The sequence below is a fragment of the Eurypyga helias genome, unplaced genomic scaffold (genome assembly GCF_000690775.1).
Source record: "Eurypyga helias isolate BGI_N326 unplaced genomic scaffold, ASM69077v1 scaffold26406, whole genome shotgun sequence".
Classification (NCBI taxonomy): domain Eukaryota; kingdom Metazoa; phylum Chordata; class Aves; order Eurypygiformes; family Eurypygidae; genus Eurypyga; species Eurypyga helias.
Window position 1 is genome coordinate 2,549 of NW_010257615.1, and position 17,411 is coordinate 19,959.

At 38.3% G+C, this 17,411-nt stretch overlaps 1 protein-coding gene across 1 annotated transcript in view; it reads left to right on the plus strand.

Annotated features, from left to right (window-relative positions):
- The window catches only part of LOC104511465 (prostaglandin F2-alpha receptor-like), an 18,759-nt gene extending 1,599 nt beyond the window's left edge, over positions 1-17,160 (plus strand). Inside the window, 1 exon segment of the mRNA XM_010154091.1 lies at positions 16,685-17,160. Within this exon segment, the coding sequence (XP_010152393.1) occupies positions 16,685-16,990 (306 nt within the window). The 3' untranslated portion in view covers positions 16,991-17,160.
- Positions 17,161-17,411: the final 251 nt, after the last annotated feature.

The following is a 17,411-nucleotide window of genomic DNA, read 5'->3' on the forward strand; positions in this document are numbered from 1 at the left end:
GTTGTCAAAACTGACATTATAAAACTGACGTTAACTCTTTTTACTGCAGTAAACTCGACTGAACAAAGTTTATTTTTTTACTAGGATGAGAGAGGTTAAGTTGTAAGTAATGTGAAATCTTTTGTTTCCTAGAGACAAGGTCCTGTAGTTTTCCACTGATATGAATGAGGAGTAATTTTGGTTTGAGTTCACAAATATAGAAATTTAAATCTGAGATCTGAATCAGATCCAGCTATACCTCATCTACTCACTGCCTATAGTACAGTATGGAGTTACCTGAACTAGTTCCAAATTAGACACTGATATTAGCCTAGCCGAAGCAGTTGGCTATATCTGACAGGTAGCATTTTATTAATTCAGTATTGCAGACTTCAAGGACGGAATCTGGATATAAATCTCTGCGCCACTGAAATGCACAAAACCTCTTTCACTTTTGTTGAACGCCCCGAGAAATTTCCCCTGCTTCTCTATTGACTTTCTATACTTGTTCAGCAGCATAGTTTAAATTCATGTTGGCTTTTGTCAGTGTCCTGGCTGTAGTGTATAGAGCATAAACAAAGTCATCAAAAGCATATAGTGAGCTTTTGTAGTGAACTTCCAGTTATTTGCAGACACCCAGACACCTCCTGAAATTTGTCTGGGGCAAACCACAGAATAGTTTTCAAGAAAAGCAACTCAAGTAATGGTTTTACTTTAATGAAAAAAATAGTGTATGGTGATATTTATTTTCAGATAAAATATGGTGACATTTATTTTCAGATAAAATAACTGTCCTTAAAAGTTGATATTAATTTGACTTTTAAAAAGCCCTTGGATGTCAAAAGAGCTATACACACTTTTTTAATTCAAATATTTCATTTATTCAATATATGAAAAAACATTAAATTGCAACTACTATGATTTTTTTTTCAGTGGTGATAATTTAAAAATTTTTATTAAATGTAGAAAGATAATTTTTAAAATCTTGACAATCTTTAATAAATTCCCAATAGTACTTTTGCTGAAGTATTTAACTTCATCTAAGTTGTAGTTGACAATGAATTATTATTCCAGCTGCAGAATTTTTTTAAGAGCTATTTCAGCACTTGGCGTTTTCATGAGCTGGTGATACAGACCACAGAATGACTTCTCGCTTAATTTTGTACTTGGTATTTTTGGGGAGTGTGTTGGGGAGGGAGGTGATACACAAGCAATACAGGTTGGTTGGGCAGCAGATCTGCTGGTGCTCGCTGTGCTTTCTGGGCTCAGGATGTTTTGCTTCTGGATCTGTTGTAATGAGATGAGCCAAACTATCACCGAAATTAGCCTGGCAGTATGGAAGATAGTTCTGCAATATGGACTAATGTGCATTAGAGAAGAGAAATTAAAAAGAAGTTAGCATAAGGTAGGATTTCATTCTTGTAACAAAGTATCAAGGAAGTTTAGCAAATAGTGTCTTAGCCAAAGAATTCAACAGACTGGGAAATGCAGTAAAATGGGGTCCTTGGTACTTTCTTAGCTATTAGGATTCTAGAGTTTACATTAAGATAATTTTCTGAATTACCCAATCTTTGTTTTGATAGCATTCTGTTCGCTGAATACAAACAAAATTGTAAGTATGGTGTTAATTTAACAAGTGTTGGGCTGCAGCGGAGCATGCACAGATGCGGTGGAATAAAGCTGTGCTAGGAATGCACTGCTAAAGAGCTACAACAAAGAGATCCAGGGTTTATCAAGGCATATGATGTACAACGAATTGCTGATCCAATTCTACTTGTCCGATATATATGTAACCTCTCAGGGCTTTTAATTTGTGAAATGAATTGTTTAGATTCTGTAATCAGCATATACCAAAATATGTATTTCTTGAAATAAATATAAGCAGGTGTTCATAGGTGAAATTATTTGGCAAAGTAGCTAAATGCATACTTGTTTTGCATTCATTTGCTTTTTAATTTTTTCCTCAAAGCAAAAGAAACCAGCGTCAATCTTTGAATTGACAATTTTCCCCACATTCTCTATCGCAAAGAACAAAATGTTATGTGAAAGTGATTTGCCTTGATATAAATCAACATGATTAGAAACCAAACAAACTTTCGGAATAGAAAGCGGAGGAAGGTGATGCAGTTTATGCCACATATGGTTTGCAGATACAAGAGTTTGGATTTATTTGGTGTGATACTCCATCAGATGAGGGGTTTGCTTTGTTTCTTTTTCTTCTGGTTTTAATCTAGTCTGGTGTTAGGTCAATTGAGATATGTGTGTGGCTGACAAAATCAAGTCTAGCCAATACTGAAATCCAACTGTAGATATACTTCACTACTAGAGGGTTTGTTTTGTTTTGTTGTGGGTTTTTTTGTTTGTTTGTTTGTTTTAATGTGGATTTATATATTCAGGCATTGTGCTGTGCTAAAATCACCTTTAGGTGATAATCAAGGCACAAGACCCTGGTTCGTCCTTTATGGTACGTGGTGTGGAACTGAACTTGATGGTGGTAGTGAACTTATTTTGGTGACTTTATGTATCTCTGTGTGTGTGTACATATATATACATATACATAACATTTAATATTGTGTATAATAATACATAATATAATCAATCACCACCTCTGTTTTAAGACTCTTGAAGATCTGGAGTGTTTTTCAGAAGCAGAGCCCATGTGGAGCTAGCTCTGCCTGGGACTGTTGGACAGAGACTTTCTTCCTTCTGGTTTGTGTCCTGAAGCTCTGTATCATTTTCTCGTAAAAAATGAGCAGCTTTTTCAAGTTTTCTGTCACTGTGTGGGAAGCTTTCCTTTATGGACTAACAGAATGAGGGGTATTCCCTGCTTCTTCCATTACAGGGGAACATTTATCTACTTTTGAGGAGTTGAGAGCAGGAGGGAATTCACAAAAAAAGCAACAAGTGAAATTCTTGAGTTTCTGATAATCAGAGAATCCTAGAATGGTTTGGGTTGGAAGGGACCTTAAAGATCATTTAGTTCCAACCCCCCTGCCATGGGCAGGGCTCCTTCTACTAGACCAGGTTGCTCAAAGCCTCATCCAGCCTGGCCTTGAACACTTCCAGGGATGGGGCAGCCACAGCTTCTCTGGGCAGCCTGTTCCAGTGCCTCACCACCCTCTCCGGGAAAAATTTTTTCCTGATGTATAATCTAAATCTACCCACTTTCAATTTAGTAATCTATGTAGTGAATGATTGTCAGAGGCACATTTGTTCTGACAGTCCAGATAATTTTGCTCTGTGGTGGGTAATTCCAGGAAAATATGTTCTGAAGATAGTAACATCAACTTCTCGGTGTAATAAGTCATCTTTTTTCATCCTAGTCTTAGCCCTTTGCTAGGGATACGTGAATTTTGTTGGATAAATTTGGTCTCTAGGGGTTAGATTCCCAAAGCAAATAGCTGGTCTGGAGCATTTTGTGACAAGAATCTCTGATGAAATAGATCGTTATATAAAGCTGTTTTTTGGCTGTGACTTGATGTCTGGCCTGTCATGAAACAGCTTGTTTTTGTATCTGTGTTCGTATGAGCAAATTCTGACTTCAGTACGTCAAATTCTGTGTGCCTCAAGGGATAAATGTATTTTAAATTTTGGTTTTGGAGTAGCAAAGTGAACTCCCTCTGACTATGGACAGGAGGGGTTTATTTCAGAGCGAATTTATCTACGAGAACAAATTATGGTATAGAGAAATGTCTAATCTTTTTCATGTGTGGAACACAGTTTTAGCCTGAGAAAAATACTTTTACATTTAAATTACTCTTGTTGAGATCTTTTTTCCATGCAGTTATCTGTTTAATTTCATTCCAGTTTTACCTCCCCTCTGCTGCTGAAAAGAGTCGCTCCTCCTATTTTCTTTTAAAGATCACAGCTATTTATTTCATATGATTAAATCAGCCCTTATTCAGTTGCTTTTTTTACTGCCTAGATTAATTTCTATCAGTCTCTTCTCATGTCACCTCTTTCGTTTCCAATTTGTTATGCTAATTTCATCTTTCTGAAATGCTCCTTCTTGTCCTCAGACTGTCTTGTAAGGCTTGATGGTTGGTTGTCATGCACCTAGGGCTGCATTTAGCTTAGAATTTGCTGAATCACTCCAACCTAGAAGCAGCCAGAGCCAGCCTGAGTGGTCTTTCAGTGGATATGCTGCCGGGGAAGGCCAGAAGGGCAGTGCTGCACTAACAGGGATGCTCTTGGTGGAATACCCTTACCCCTGCTCACTCCACTCTTGTTGTTAGACCAGGTATTTTGGGTGCTGAGACAGTTGGTCTCACAATTGGTATGTACTGAAGAAGGTCAGTAGTTTTCAGGTTTTACACTAAATTTTAGGCTGTGTGTTTGCATATAGTATAAGGTACTTTGTTGTACAAGGCAGTCCTCTACGGATCTCATTTTAGTGTTTTTGTATGTGTAGTCATGTATATACTTGCATGGTCACACTTTGCCAGGAGTTCATTCCCTTGTTACCCTTGAGGCATCTCCCTCCATTCCTGTTGTCTTTATTCTTTAACAAGCTTGTAGTTTAAATTTCCATAGTTAAAATTCTGTTCTATTAATCATTTAAATGAGCTTATTGCTTTATTAATGTTGATTGTATGCCTTCAAATATTTCTGGTTGTATTGTCCCTACAACAAAATAGTTACTTAAAAATCTGTCCCTTCTCCATGCTCTCTGGCTGGTGATTGTTCATAACTGAAAAATGTAGCTGAGGAGAAGCAGGCACAAGATGTCCTGGGATGCAGGTCCACGCTCTGCCAGCGAGGCCCTTGTCCGTGTGCAGTACAGCCACCCCAGACCTCACGGGTGGCTGCTCTGCAGAAGCATATGCTCTTACGGAAACACCGGCAAAACACGTTAGTCAAAGCTGCCGCCTCCGTGAGGTCGTTGTGCCTGCATAGGCACTGTCAACAAGAAGAGCGATCTTTACTTTCAAGAAAGGATAAATTAGGCTTTCAGTTCCAATCATCCATTTCTAAGACTGAAGGAGATACTCTTACACGTTTAGCTAACCTTGCAACTTTGAACACTGTTGTAAAAGTTACTTGCACAGGGTAAAAACACACTTTGTCTTTTCCAAGATTCAGATTTTTGAGAAGATAATCAATGATAATTACTATGTTTCTGCTGACTTTTGTCATTAAATCCTTGTCATGTTTTGCTGGAACGGTTGTCTGTTGGCACCGTAGAGAGATGGGATGTGTTGTTGGAGTAAGGAAGATGTGGTTTGAGTCGGGTCTCAGCTACACTTCACACCCAGCCAGCGACAGGCTGACGGGCACAGGATTGGTGACTGACTGCAGGACTTCCATGGATGTTGTCATTGCATCTCTTGGGCTGGGTGCAAGTCCATTGCAGGAGAGCGCTGCTGCCACAGTGGTTTTAATAAATGATCCAGTTTCATTGGGAAAGGTAAAAGCTCTTTGCCAGCAGAAGACCTGCTAGATGCACCTCTTTGTCTGTAGTCCAAAGCATCAATACAGCAATGTTATTGTTGACTGTAGGTTGTTATTTCTCTTCCAAGCCTTGCTGTGTCAGAAGAGTATGATCAGGAGTGGCTGAATAAAATGGTCCCTGAGTTCCTCTGGAAAGAAAAAAGGCTCACATGAATTTGCTTGTCTTTCAAGCTACACTAGAAAACAGGGCTGTGAGAGCCTGGCCTTTTAATTGCTTCCCATGTGTCTCAATACATAGGTTAACACTGTGCAAATTCAATTACTGTTCTTGCTTAAGTTCCTCCGAATGAGTTTCTGATACTCAAGGTTAAATCCCTGAAATGTTAGTGTCAATCCTAATATTATGGCCCAAAAGATATTTTGGATAAATAGCTGATTATAGGGATAAAGAGGAAAGAGAACACTCATTTTGATTGAAGTTGTTGTTAGTCTCAGGACAGGAGTGTCTTTTTAGCTTATTTTCTTGTGGAATAAGGTTTAAGCAGAAACTCAGACAATTTGAGTGTGCTTTTCTGTCACCATGAAAATACTCCATGTAAAGAAATTGCAGGTGTTTACAGACGGAGAATAACAAAGTTTAATACAATGCATTTAAAAATTCAATCCACCTATTCAAATGTGTTTCTGTGATATTAGAAACCCTTGGATAAGATTTTCATGCCTTTTTTTTAGTATTGGTTATACAGATCATTCTTTTATTTTGTATTCTTAAGAGGCACAGCTGGCAAATTTCCCCCAGGTTAGATGAGATGTGGAATGACCATCATTTTAGAGTATACTCACCTAAAATGATACTGAATTTGAAAGGTACTGTTCCCATGTTCAGAATTGGTCTTCTCTTATTTTCATCTTTTACAGTTGATAGAGATTTTATGGGCCTTAGTATTTCTGAGAAATATGAATAATTTTAAAAGTTTTTAAGTGTGAGCCAGGGTATAATAGAGTGCTTAGAAACTGTATATTAATTGTGGCTAAATTTGTAATTCAAGTGTCTACCTTCCTCTCACAAAAGTCAGGGAGTTGAGCATGAGATACTCTCAACAGGGAAGAAGTTCTGGAGAAGTAATGGATGGTGTATATTGTCAGGCAGTAATAGTATGAAGCAGGGAAGGAAGAGCTGAAGTGGACAGATTGTCCCTTATCAGAGGCTTTGGGGAAGCATAATTACAGCTTTTTTTATCTGTGTTTACTTGTACTGTTTGGAAAAACTTATGTAAAACCTTTTTATGAAAATGCAGTGCCATCAGAATGCCACAAGGTTGGTTTGTTTTGGAGAGAAAAAATTGGGAAGGCAATAATGGGAGGATATTGCATTTTCAAAACAACATGGTCCTGTTTTTCTTTCAAAATTGCTTTCTGTTTAATTTTTAAATTTATGTGTACAGAATTAAAACATAAATATCTACAAATTGAAGCACAATATTTCGTTCCAAACAGACGTTAGTGAGTTTTACTGAAAATTTTGAATTTTTTTTCAATTTTGAAGTTGCCATCTCAAAAAATCAAATTCTGAAAACTTCAGATAAGTAAAATTGCCATTCATAACCTCCCCTTATTTATTCAGTTGGCAAAGTTTTTGGATTCTTTGCTTCATATTAAAAACGTATGTCAATTTGACATACGTTTTAAATTTTGTTTGATATAAGAGAATTCTCCACATTTCCTAGTTATTACACTTATTCAGGCCTGTCATGCTTGAAAATATCATACGCTGCATAACCTTTTTTGGAAAATGTCATACACAGCATAACCATTTTTGGATGGTTATTTTAGGAAAGCTCTTTTTCCTGACTATGTAAAGACTTTAAATGGTAAACTTGTTGCTGAAAAGTCTTGGGGACAAATACACTCACATGGAACAACTCCAGGAAGTCCTTCATCCTCACCAGGTTTAACACGACAGGGTGTGATATACATTCATGTGTTCTGTGAGATATTTATTAGTGTGTTAATTCATGTTGTTAAGTTTTGCATGGTGATTATAAATGCTTTCTAGCAGAAGTTACTTGTCTCAATAGCAGTGTAGAACCAATTAATGTCTGAGAGTGCTCATAATTTGGATGCTCTTCTGGGTAATATGCTGTTTAGATGTAAAGCAGGGCAAAAATTCTTATTTCGGGTGCTTTTAAGACTTAAAAGACTCTGTGCATGTGCTTTCAGAAATAGCAATGGTTAGGTAGCAGAATGTTGCAGAAAGGGTTTACACCAGGAGTTAAGGTTTTAGTAATTACGACTCATTCTTTTGGATTCATTCTCCTATTGGATGAGGAGAATTAGCTGAGCGGGTGAATGAACCTGGGCGGCATTGTAGGTAATATACTGTTTTCTTGCTGAAGGATTGCTCTTATCTACTCCAGACAGGGCGGGGTGTGGAGACCAGCTCATAAACTCATTTTAAACTCCTCTTTTTAATGAGCCATGTGACAACCTCATTCAGCGATGCGTGCCAAGGGGTGGGTTTGAATGGCATTGGAGTTGTGATTCTGCATGAAGGATGGAGATGAGCCTTTGTGTAAGGAATGTCCTGAACTGAGGTTTTTAAGACAATTAGGCCTCAATACTAAACTCGCAGAAACCAAAGATTACTTTGTCATTGGAGAAATGAAAGTTAATGCCTGATTTATAGCTGGTCCCCTACTTGCTGTCCCAGACTGGGGTGCTGCCAACTGCCTCAGATGGCTTGAACCCTGTGTAAGCTGCATGGGCTGCACGACCACCCCACAGTTCCAGGAGTGAGGGAGGACGTAACGGATGTAAGGTCTGTCCACAAGCAACCTCGTCACCCACGTTATGACCAACATCAGGACAGGAGAACATGGGGAGGAGACTCGTGCTGGTAGGGATCTGGCCAGGATCTGGCCAGCTGTGTTCCTGTCTGCCTCACTGCGTGGAAAGGTGCTAAACCAGACGAAGCAGGAAGGACATGAGGACATATGTAAGTGGTAACAATTTGGTTTAGGATTTACAGTTCATTAGTGAGTAGGAAATAAAATGGAATCTACTTTTTACTAGGAATGTGCCCTTGAAGGAGCAGTGAGAAATAAATCACTCTTAAATGGAGACTTGATTTTTCTCTTCCTTCTTCCACCTAAAAGGTGGTCCAGCTGCACAGCAGTCCCTCTTAATTTATTTGATAACATTAAAGGAAAAAAATTGCAAATTATATATTCCAACTTGGTAAATATGTTGCTAATTAATGAGCCTTGTTATTTCCATTTATAGCTTCTTAGTATACTTTTCCAGAATGATAATTAGTCACTTTAATAACGGTGATGTTTTAAAAAATAACCTGAAAGGAACACATCACATCTTTCTTTGTCTCCAGACAGATTTGCAAATACTGCAAATCAGAAAGCACCAAGTCATTCAGTGACTGGGACTCCAATCCGTCTTTGAAAAGATTTCATTTTCCTCCACTGTGTATGTTGCATACATGTTAAGCATACATAAAATATAATTACAAAAGAATATATATATATTTTTCTCCTTATTTCCCCCCCTACAGCCATGTAATAAACACCATAATTTCTCAGATAATTAAACTGAAGGCCTGACTCCATTGGTAGGCAATAGAGTAGGTTCTTTACTTTTTTAGACCTGTTGTTACTTGAGGTCTGGCAGGCTTCGTCACGCAACAAAGCCATCTGCATTCCTGAATTCTAGAAGAGATGAAAAGGCCACTATATATCATGACTGACTCACTGCAAAATTCTTCTCCCTTCTCTTAACACTTCTAATAGGTATTGATATCTCTGGATTGGGTGGTATTTGCCCTGAAAGCCTGCATGTATGTGCCATTTCTCTGAAATCAGGGAATGACCTGTCCAAGGAGCCCTTAGAGGATTCAGCCCTACTCTTGGATTCTTGGACAAAAGTAACAGATCTCAGACAATTATAAAATGGCCAGGTAAGAACTGGCAGATCCTACAATCCCTATAGAAGAACATTTTCTTGCTCTCAAAGATGTAAGTTTACCTCTGGTTGCTGAATCTGTGTTGTATCTCTCGTCAGACATGTAGATGCAGTGGAGGATGAGTTTAGTAATGAAGCAGCCCGCACATGGTGATGTTTGAAAAGACAGTTCACTACTAAGCTATGGATTTGATTCTGTGCATAACAGTAGTTAAATGCTGAATTCATTCAATAATTACGGAACTTTGCAGCTCCTTTTTCCTCCAGGTTGTCTGTATATTCTTCCTCTTGTTCTGTATTCCATCAGTTCTCTTCCTGCCCAGTATTACATGTTATTTGCGATTCTTTCTTTTGGTATTGCTAGGGTGTTAGTGAGAGAAATTCTGTTTCTCTTAAATCAATGAGAATATTTATTTAACCAATAAAAATACGATTGTTTTCCAAAAGAGTGTGAAAACCTGAAAAGCAAAGTACTAAAAGAGAAGTAATAGGCTGTTTCCAGAGTTTGAAGCTTTACCCAACTGACCCTTGTGGAAGAATAAATGGATCCTGAATACGTATAATATTACGTCCCTAAATACTTACCTATTTGATTCATTTGTGTTTCTCAGGGTGGTCCTTATTGTGCACTATTAGAAATACTCTGTTGTTTTCTGGTCCCAGAGGTCTAGCAGCTGTCCTGTAAAGTTTTTCTCAGCATTGCTGGGTGAAGAATATTTTAATTTTAACCGTAAAATTAATTTTTTGTTCTAGAGATTTTTGTGATAGGCCTTGTCGTAGGGCAGCAATACATTCCTTGCTCTATGGAAGCAAGCTTTCTTGTAGCTTTAGAACATGTAGCTCAGGAAACAGGTCATTTATTTAACTTTGGTATGGACACTGTCTTTTCATTATGAAGTGAGTCATCTACTGTTTTCAATGCAAAAATCCTCTCTATCCATTCCATTTTTTTTCCTTTCAAATGAGTTAATCAATTAAGCTGTGAGAGTAATTACATTGCCAGCTATTTGAACCAAAGTATTTCTGATTTTGAGAGAGAAGAAAGGAAAAAGGAAAAGGGACTGTCAATCCAAGGAGGAATATCTAGATTTTTTTTTTTTTTTTTGAGAAACAAAGACAGGTGTCCTGGAATACTTCATTCAAGCCCAACCTGAGTTTATGTTACTGCAAAAAGGATGCAAATAGGTAGTGTCTAAGGGGAAAGACGACAGAAAATAAAAACTTCACTTTCAGTTAATGTTTGTGAGTTTATGCACACAAAACCCCTTTCTGTTTATGAGGCTTACTTCATAATTGCATTCCAAAAAAAATAGAGTGTGATAATGCCAAAGGCAGTTAATAAAATATAAATAGTGAGTATAATGTTGTGGCACTTTATGTATTTTTTTCAGTAATTTTGACAAATTCTTGCATACATTAAAATCTTATTTCAAATTATGTTTCTAAATGTTTGTTCAGAAAGTGTTTTGCCATCCATAAATAATTTGATAAAGCTGTAAAAACTCAGATGATGAAAATGTCACACTTGACTCCAATGACACAGTAATGGAGTGCAATGGAGAGTCCTCTGCAGACCTGAGCCTGCGTGAGGAGAGCAGAAAGCTCAAAAGAACTGAGCTCTGCGAGGAGGGATCATACGGTGAGGTCAGTCGAAGAGGAGTTGCTGGGTGGCAAACCACCACAGAGCCTTAATTTAAGGTCATGGCTGCTGTGTTGTATATATGCTGCCACACTGCAGTCCTTCCTTTGGTGTTCAGCTGATGTGAGATCAGCCATACCAGTTCAAGGGGGGGTGCTTGCACATACTGTTTGAAGGCTTTGATCTTGCCAGCATGAGAAAAGGCGCGTGTATCCTGAATGGTACCGTTTGTAAGGCAGCATCATAGGCTGGTGAGAAATTGACTGGTCATAGAATCAACTGTGTCTGAGAAAGGAATATCAGAAACTATTTTAATTTTCTTCATGGAAAATGTTGTGTTTTCCTGCTTTCTCTATACTTTTTTTGACTTTTATCACAGCAGTAGTGTTTTGGGAACACCTCCGAACTCTGAATGCCTTTAGCTTTACAGTACCTCCAAAAGGTTTACACATCTCCCTTTTAAGGGTGGCAAATGTGGAGCACATGAAGGCTAAACAAAGTTCTACAAAATTTTTTTGCAACCTCAGCTACGCCTGGTCATCCAAATCTTTTCCACCTGTTTCTCATTTGGATTCTGTGTTTCCCCAGAGAGACTGCGACCTCTGGGGATAGGGGAAGGGTCTTTCTCAGACTAGCTGCATATCATGGCAGGTAGTAGTTACATCCTTGATTTACCTGTTTTGGAATATAACTTGATTTTGGGAGGTAGACACAGATTTTTTCCCAACTGAATAGTGAGCCAGTGGATCCATTGTTAATTTTTAGTGACATTATTATTTTTTCACAGAAGCGCACATGTGAGAAATGGGGACTCCCTCAATTTGCTGCTTCTTGTTCAAGAGTTCATCCTGCAAAACTTTACATATGGATGTATTGTGTATCCCCTTAAAAGTACCCCCTAGACTTTAACGTGAAGAAAACTTGCTAAAGCGTTTTATCTTTTCCAGCTTCTTTTTAAATACACATATTTTATAAAATTACTATGCTCAGTTAAAATTTACCTGCTAGGCCAAATGACCATCTGGTGTATAAATGTTGAAGGATGCTTTGTGTTTTTCTTTTGAAAAGGAAAGGGAAAACATTAGGCGAAAACTATGTTGTAGATCTATAACATAAAAAATGTTACATGGCATAAGTTGTACAGTGCGTGTACTAACATTTTCATGGCAGAACTGGTGCGCTATATATTTTTCTTGAAAGACCTTGCTTTTAAAGTGATGTATATAGAATCACATAAAAAAATAAAATGAAACATTCCTAGCTTTGTTGCAACAAATGCTTGGTTTACCTACTGCAATATCTATATAGCAATGATATAGGCAATTTGCTGTCAGTGTTTCTTTTCTAATGACTGTTCTTAGGAGGTATAAAATGGTACATAAAATGTGAAGATAAATATATTTTGATTTCTCCCTCTCCCTCTTGTGCAAATTTTTTTTCTTAAAGTTTGTGTTTGTAGAGTACTACAAAGTATTAGCTTCTGTCAGCTCTTGCCTATAGCAGACTGCAGCTTCTTTGTAGCATGTATGAATAATAGAAGTTCCAAAAACTTCTGGAAATTCTAAATAATTATGCATTTTTTGTTTACATGGAGTGAGACATAATCAGTATAATACTGCTTTGAGTCCTGTGTGGTTTAGGAGAAGGGGATATAAACCTCTTGATTCGACATAGACATCAGTGACAAAATATAAGTACTCAGCAAATACTGAAAAAAAAATTGATTTTCTTCCATTAATAGAAATTCTCAGAACTGCTTGTAATGAAATCCAAAGGAAGAGGTTTGGGAGGGTCTGCAAGATTCCCACAGGGAAGTGAAGCCTGAAGGCTGAGCTACAGAGCAAGAGAATTTCTGATATTTGACTGCTCTGTTTTCCATGTCAATCTCTTGGTGACTGGTTTTTGTCCAGTTTCCTCAAGTCAAGGATAGAACCTGGATTTAAAGTCTGTGTGCTGAAATGCATCAAAGTAGCATTACAGTATGTCGTATTTTCCAACTAGCTGTAGTCTGCTTCTTGTTTTGACTGGCTGTCCTTGAGTACTAACAGGAATGTGACCAAGGAGCACTGCCATTTAGCTTATTAGTTGTTCTCATATAATTGAGATCCAATTGGAAGGGAAATTAAAGTCATGCTGTTTATATTTGGAGACTGGTGCGAAGCTTTGGAGCAATTCTTTTCAGTTTGTTGCACTGAGCTTTGTCCCTGAGGGAAATGACAGTTCTCTGATGCTATCCGCTAGATGCAAAATTGTAGAAGTCAGTGGTTTCAAAATGTTTTTAAAACTTTTCCATCAGACATTCTGGATCTTGTAAAGTGAGCTTCGGTTCTAGTGAAGCCTAAAATTGGACAAGAAGGATGGAGAAGTTTAATGTTTTGTGTTAAGTCTTGCTTGACAAAAATTTGATTTCTCTGTATTTCTTTTGAGGGACAGGGAATTCTCAGGTCTTCCCTTGGACCATGAAGGACTAATATGAGTCAGAGTAACCGTATATCTTACAAGCAGGCAGCCTTGGTTTTAATAGTCACTTTTACAGTTATGCTTTTATAGTTACTTTCCTAAAAAAAGTTTGAGGTGTATTGGTTACATCATGTCATACTTTCATTTTTTTGCAAACCAGGGAGACATACTACAGCTGTCTTTGTATAAACATTATATAACTCAGCAAGATGCTACTTGGATTTTACATTTCTAAATATGTTAGAAAATGTAATGAGTTTCGTTTATTATTTACAAGCTGGGGATTAATTTTTTGAGTCATACTGCTGAATCTACAAATACTGAATTCTGTTGTGGAGATCAAAGGCAACTAGATATGGTGCAATCATGTTGCCTTTTCCTGCTTCCCCATTTGTGTACTGCTGCCTGCAGAGGACAACTTTGAACTAGTTATTGAACAGTACTAGTCAGATAAGAAGAAATAAGAAAGTGTCCTTTCTGTGCCTGCAGAGGATGTCCTGCTCTCAGAAGTCATCTTAGCCTGCAGCAAGCTCTGGTTGCAGTTTCGGAGCTGGTGACTTGTGACAGTCCAGTGACATGACCTTCTTGCATCTAGGGAGCAAATACAGACTGTCTGCATGTTTTGCTTCAATGAAATCCTTTATTAAACAGCTTGTAGCATATTAGGCCTTTTTTATAATTTATGATTTCAAACTGACTTGGGAATACTATTTTAAAATTTTAAAATTTAACTTAAAAAATGAGCATGAAAATATGATAGAATTAGTTTATATTGACCTCACTTCATTCTCCCCCTCTTCAGCTGGAGTTTAGGGTCTTGTTCTAGAAATCATCAGATTATTTTAGAAAGTCTCCAGTAGCCAAGACATGGTCTCCTCTTTGCCCTATCTTTGCATGGGGTTGGCTTCAGTTGGTTGCAGTTTTCTTATATGTTTTCTCAAAGATATGGAAGAACTTCCCATACAGTGCAAGCTCTCTGGAGGAGTGAGGAACTATCTCACTTCATACTCACACACAATGTGATGGAAACATGTCTTGCTACCACTGATCTGCCACAAGTGTTTTAGGATAAAAATGCTCATGCCTGGGGTTGGACTAAAATTCTCTGTCTTAGTCCAGGCCTGTATGGAAGTCTCTCAGAACTTCAAAAAGGTGGGATATCATTTCATGTTGGTCTTAGTGATACAGGAAAGCAAGTATTTTTTACTTTCTGCATAACACACTAACCCATAACATATAAGTAATATGGCTAGAAGATTCTTTTTTTATGAAACAAAATTTGTAGATAATGTAGGAAATAATAGTTTTACAGAAATCTGAATGGAGCTACTTTTCCTAGATGGCAACATTTACTGCTTCCTCTTACAAGCACGAAATTACATTCAATTTGACATGTTTTAACTTTGCAGTATGAAAAAGAACAACAAATAGAATTTTGAAGTACATCAAGAAGCAGATTAGGAAGCTATATGTCTGTATTAAGTCAAGCATGCGGCATATCGGATAAGGACATTGGTCAATGAACTGTGTTGTGATGTCATTTGCTGCCCAGTCCTACTGGCACGAGTGAGGAGTATTCCGTCTGAGTTTGGCTTGTGGGATTGGGACTCTAATAAATAAAATGTAGGACTGTCCTGAGAAAACATCCTGTGCAGAGGCCAAAGGAGATGTCCAAGTTTGGGTGGGCTGCTGATGTCAGAGAGGAATGTGCCCAACGGTTGTGGGGTGAAAAGCAGGCTCAGGGTACTGCTTGTAAGTGTTTGTGTTGGCTCAATGCTCAGACATTCCTCCTCCTCCTCACACCAGTTCCCAGCTGTGCTTCTGCCAGTCTTACCAGCTTCCTCAGGAATGTTCATAGGGGCTCTGTTCACTGCTCCCACAGAGGTCCATACAGAAATGCTTGATCAAGCAAGTATAGTCTCCTTTCATGCATTCACTCTGTTCCACTCAGGTTTATACTCAGATGTGGTGACCTGCATGCTATAGGTAGGGCCTAAGAATACAGAGATTCTTTTAAAAAAGAGTAAGATAGATTTGCTGGAATATTGAGTGGTAGTTTTCTCAATTAATTATTATTTTTAGTGGGTTTTTTTTTTTTTAAATGTGTCTTTGTGCAAACATGACCCTCTGCACTTGGACTGACTGACCCCACCTGCCCAATAAATCAGTGTACTCATAGCATCAGTGTAAAATATCCTGTTTCTTAGTTAAATATCTATAATTTTAAAGGCTTTGGAACTGAAAACTTTACAGTGTTTCATCTGTCTACCAAAAAAGGTCTTCATGTACTTTTAACATAACAATAGAGATAATTTACCGTCCTCTGGCAGATTCCTGGCTTTGCAGAGTCCGTCTTTCTTCACACAGTAACTCAGGTTACAAAACCTCAGTGGCAGAAAGCCTGTAAAGAAGGGCTCTGTAGGGCAGGAGCCCCAGTGGTGTGTTTCAGTAGGGCTGGTGTGTCAACGCCTAGGTTGCAGCTCTGCAAAGCGTGAAGGCCAGCCACAACTTACTGGGCTGGTGTAGCTCTTGGATATCTTCTGCCAGAACCAGTCCTGCTGAGCTATACTGGAAAACTAGTACCTCCACTGTGTCAAACTATTGGCTCCAGCAGTGTTGCTGCTGGTGGAGGTCTGTCCCTGTGCAGCACCTCCACAGGTGAATGAAACCCTCTGTGTCTCCGCTGGCAAGAGGAGGGGTATTGGTGGCCTTTGTCACCATGGCTTGAATTTGCCTAGAAAGTTCTAAACCCTCTGGTGTCAATAAATTGTGTTCTGTTGTGGCTTAAAATATGTGAATCTTCTTGGTAAATCAAAGTGCAGTATTCCTTATGCAGATTTTAATTTGGAAAATGTGAAAAAATAAATACCTTTCATAAAATGTTCTGGTCTACCAGTGGCCTCTATCCCTGGAACAGTCTGGATAGCTCACATTCTGGATGGGTTTTTATTCTTTGCTCAAATCAAACCCTGGTTTTGGAGGGTATTGTCTGGCTGGTTGCCATTCTCTGCTCAAGGCTCAGCAGAAGTGGTTCCCCAGGGGCACATGTACGTCCTATGTAAAACATTAGAGGATTTCTGGGATGATAAATGTTAAATGCCTGAAAGTATTTACTTTGCAGCTGGCATGCACTGATGCTGTGAAGGTGGGAAGATTAGAGATAATATTGAAACTGTTTCACTCATTTACACTCTCTCTTAGTGTATTTTTTTGATGTATAATTTTACAATGTTCCTTTTTCAGGTGACAATGGCCAGAATTGGGATAAATGAGAGTCGTGCAAAGGAGACCTGTGAGACAATACTTTTCGCTCTCCGAATGGCAACGTGGAATCAGATTTTAGATCCCTGGGTGTACATTCTTCTCCGGAAAGCTGTACTTAAAAACCTGTACAAGATCACAAGGGGATGTTGTGGCGTGCACATCATAAACTTACACATGTGGGAACTCAGCTCCATCAAGAATTCTCTGAAGGTTGCAGCAATATCTGAGTCACCAGTAAGTTCCAAACAAATAAACCTACGGCCACTGAGCTCTATGGGGCAATAAACTTAAACACAGTATATGGAGAGATGATGGAGGAAACGCGCATACACGGGCAATACCTTAAAATGAATTCCAAGGCTCAGTGGTTGGGCATTTGTTTTAAATTGTGAGTGGTTTGCTCTTGTTGCTTACCGGTTTGATATTGCTACTCCAAAAGATGCACTTGAATGTTTTAATTCCCTTCCAAAACTGGCAGTAGAATGATAAATTATCCTGTATTTTCTCCCTTCCAGGTACTAATGTGAACAGGGTTCCTTACAATACTCCCTGCCAAATCCTTTGCCTTAGTAGGCTTCTTATGAACACATGCAAGTGCGAAAGTGATCTCCAAGGTGATTTTTTAAAGGGGTAGATTTTCTGTACCAGTGTTATCCCCAAATCCTTTGCAGTCCCTGCTTCCTAGAGTAAAGTCCATCATAGGGGA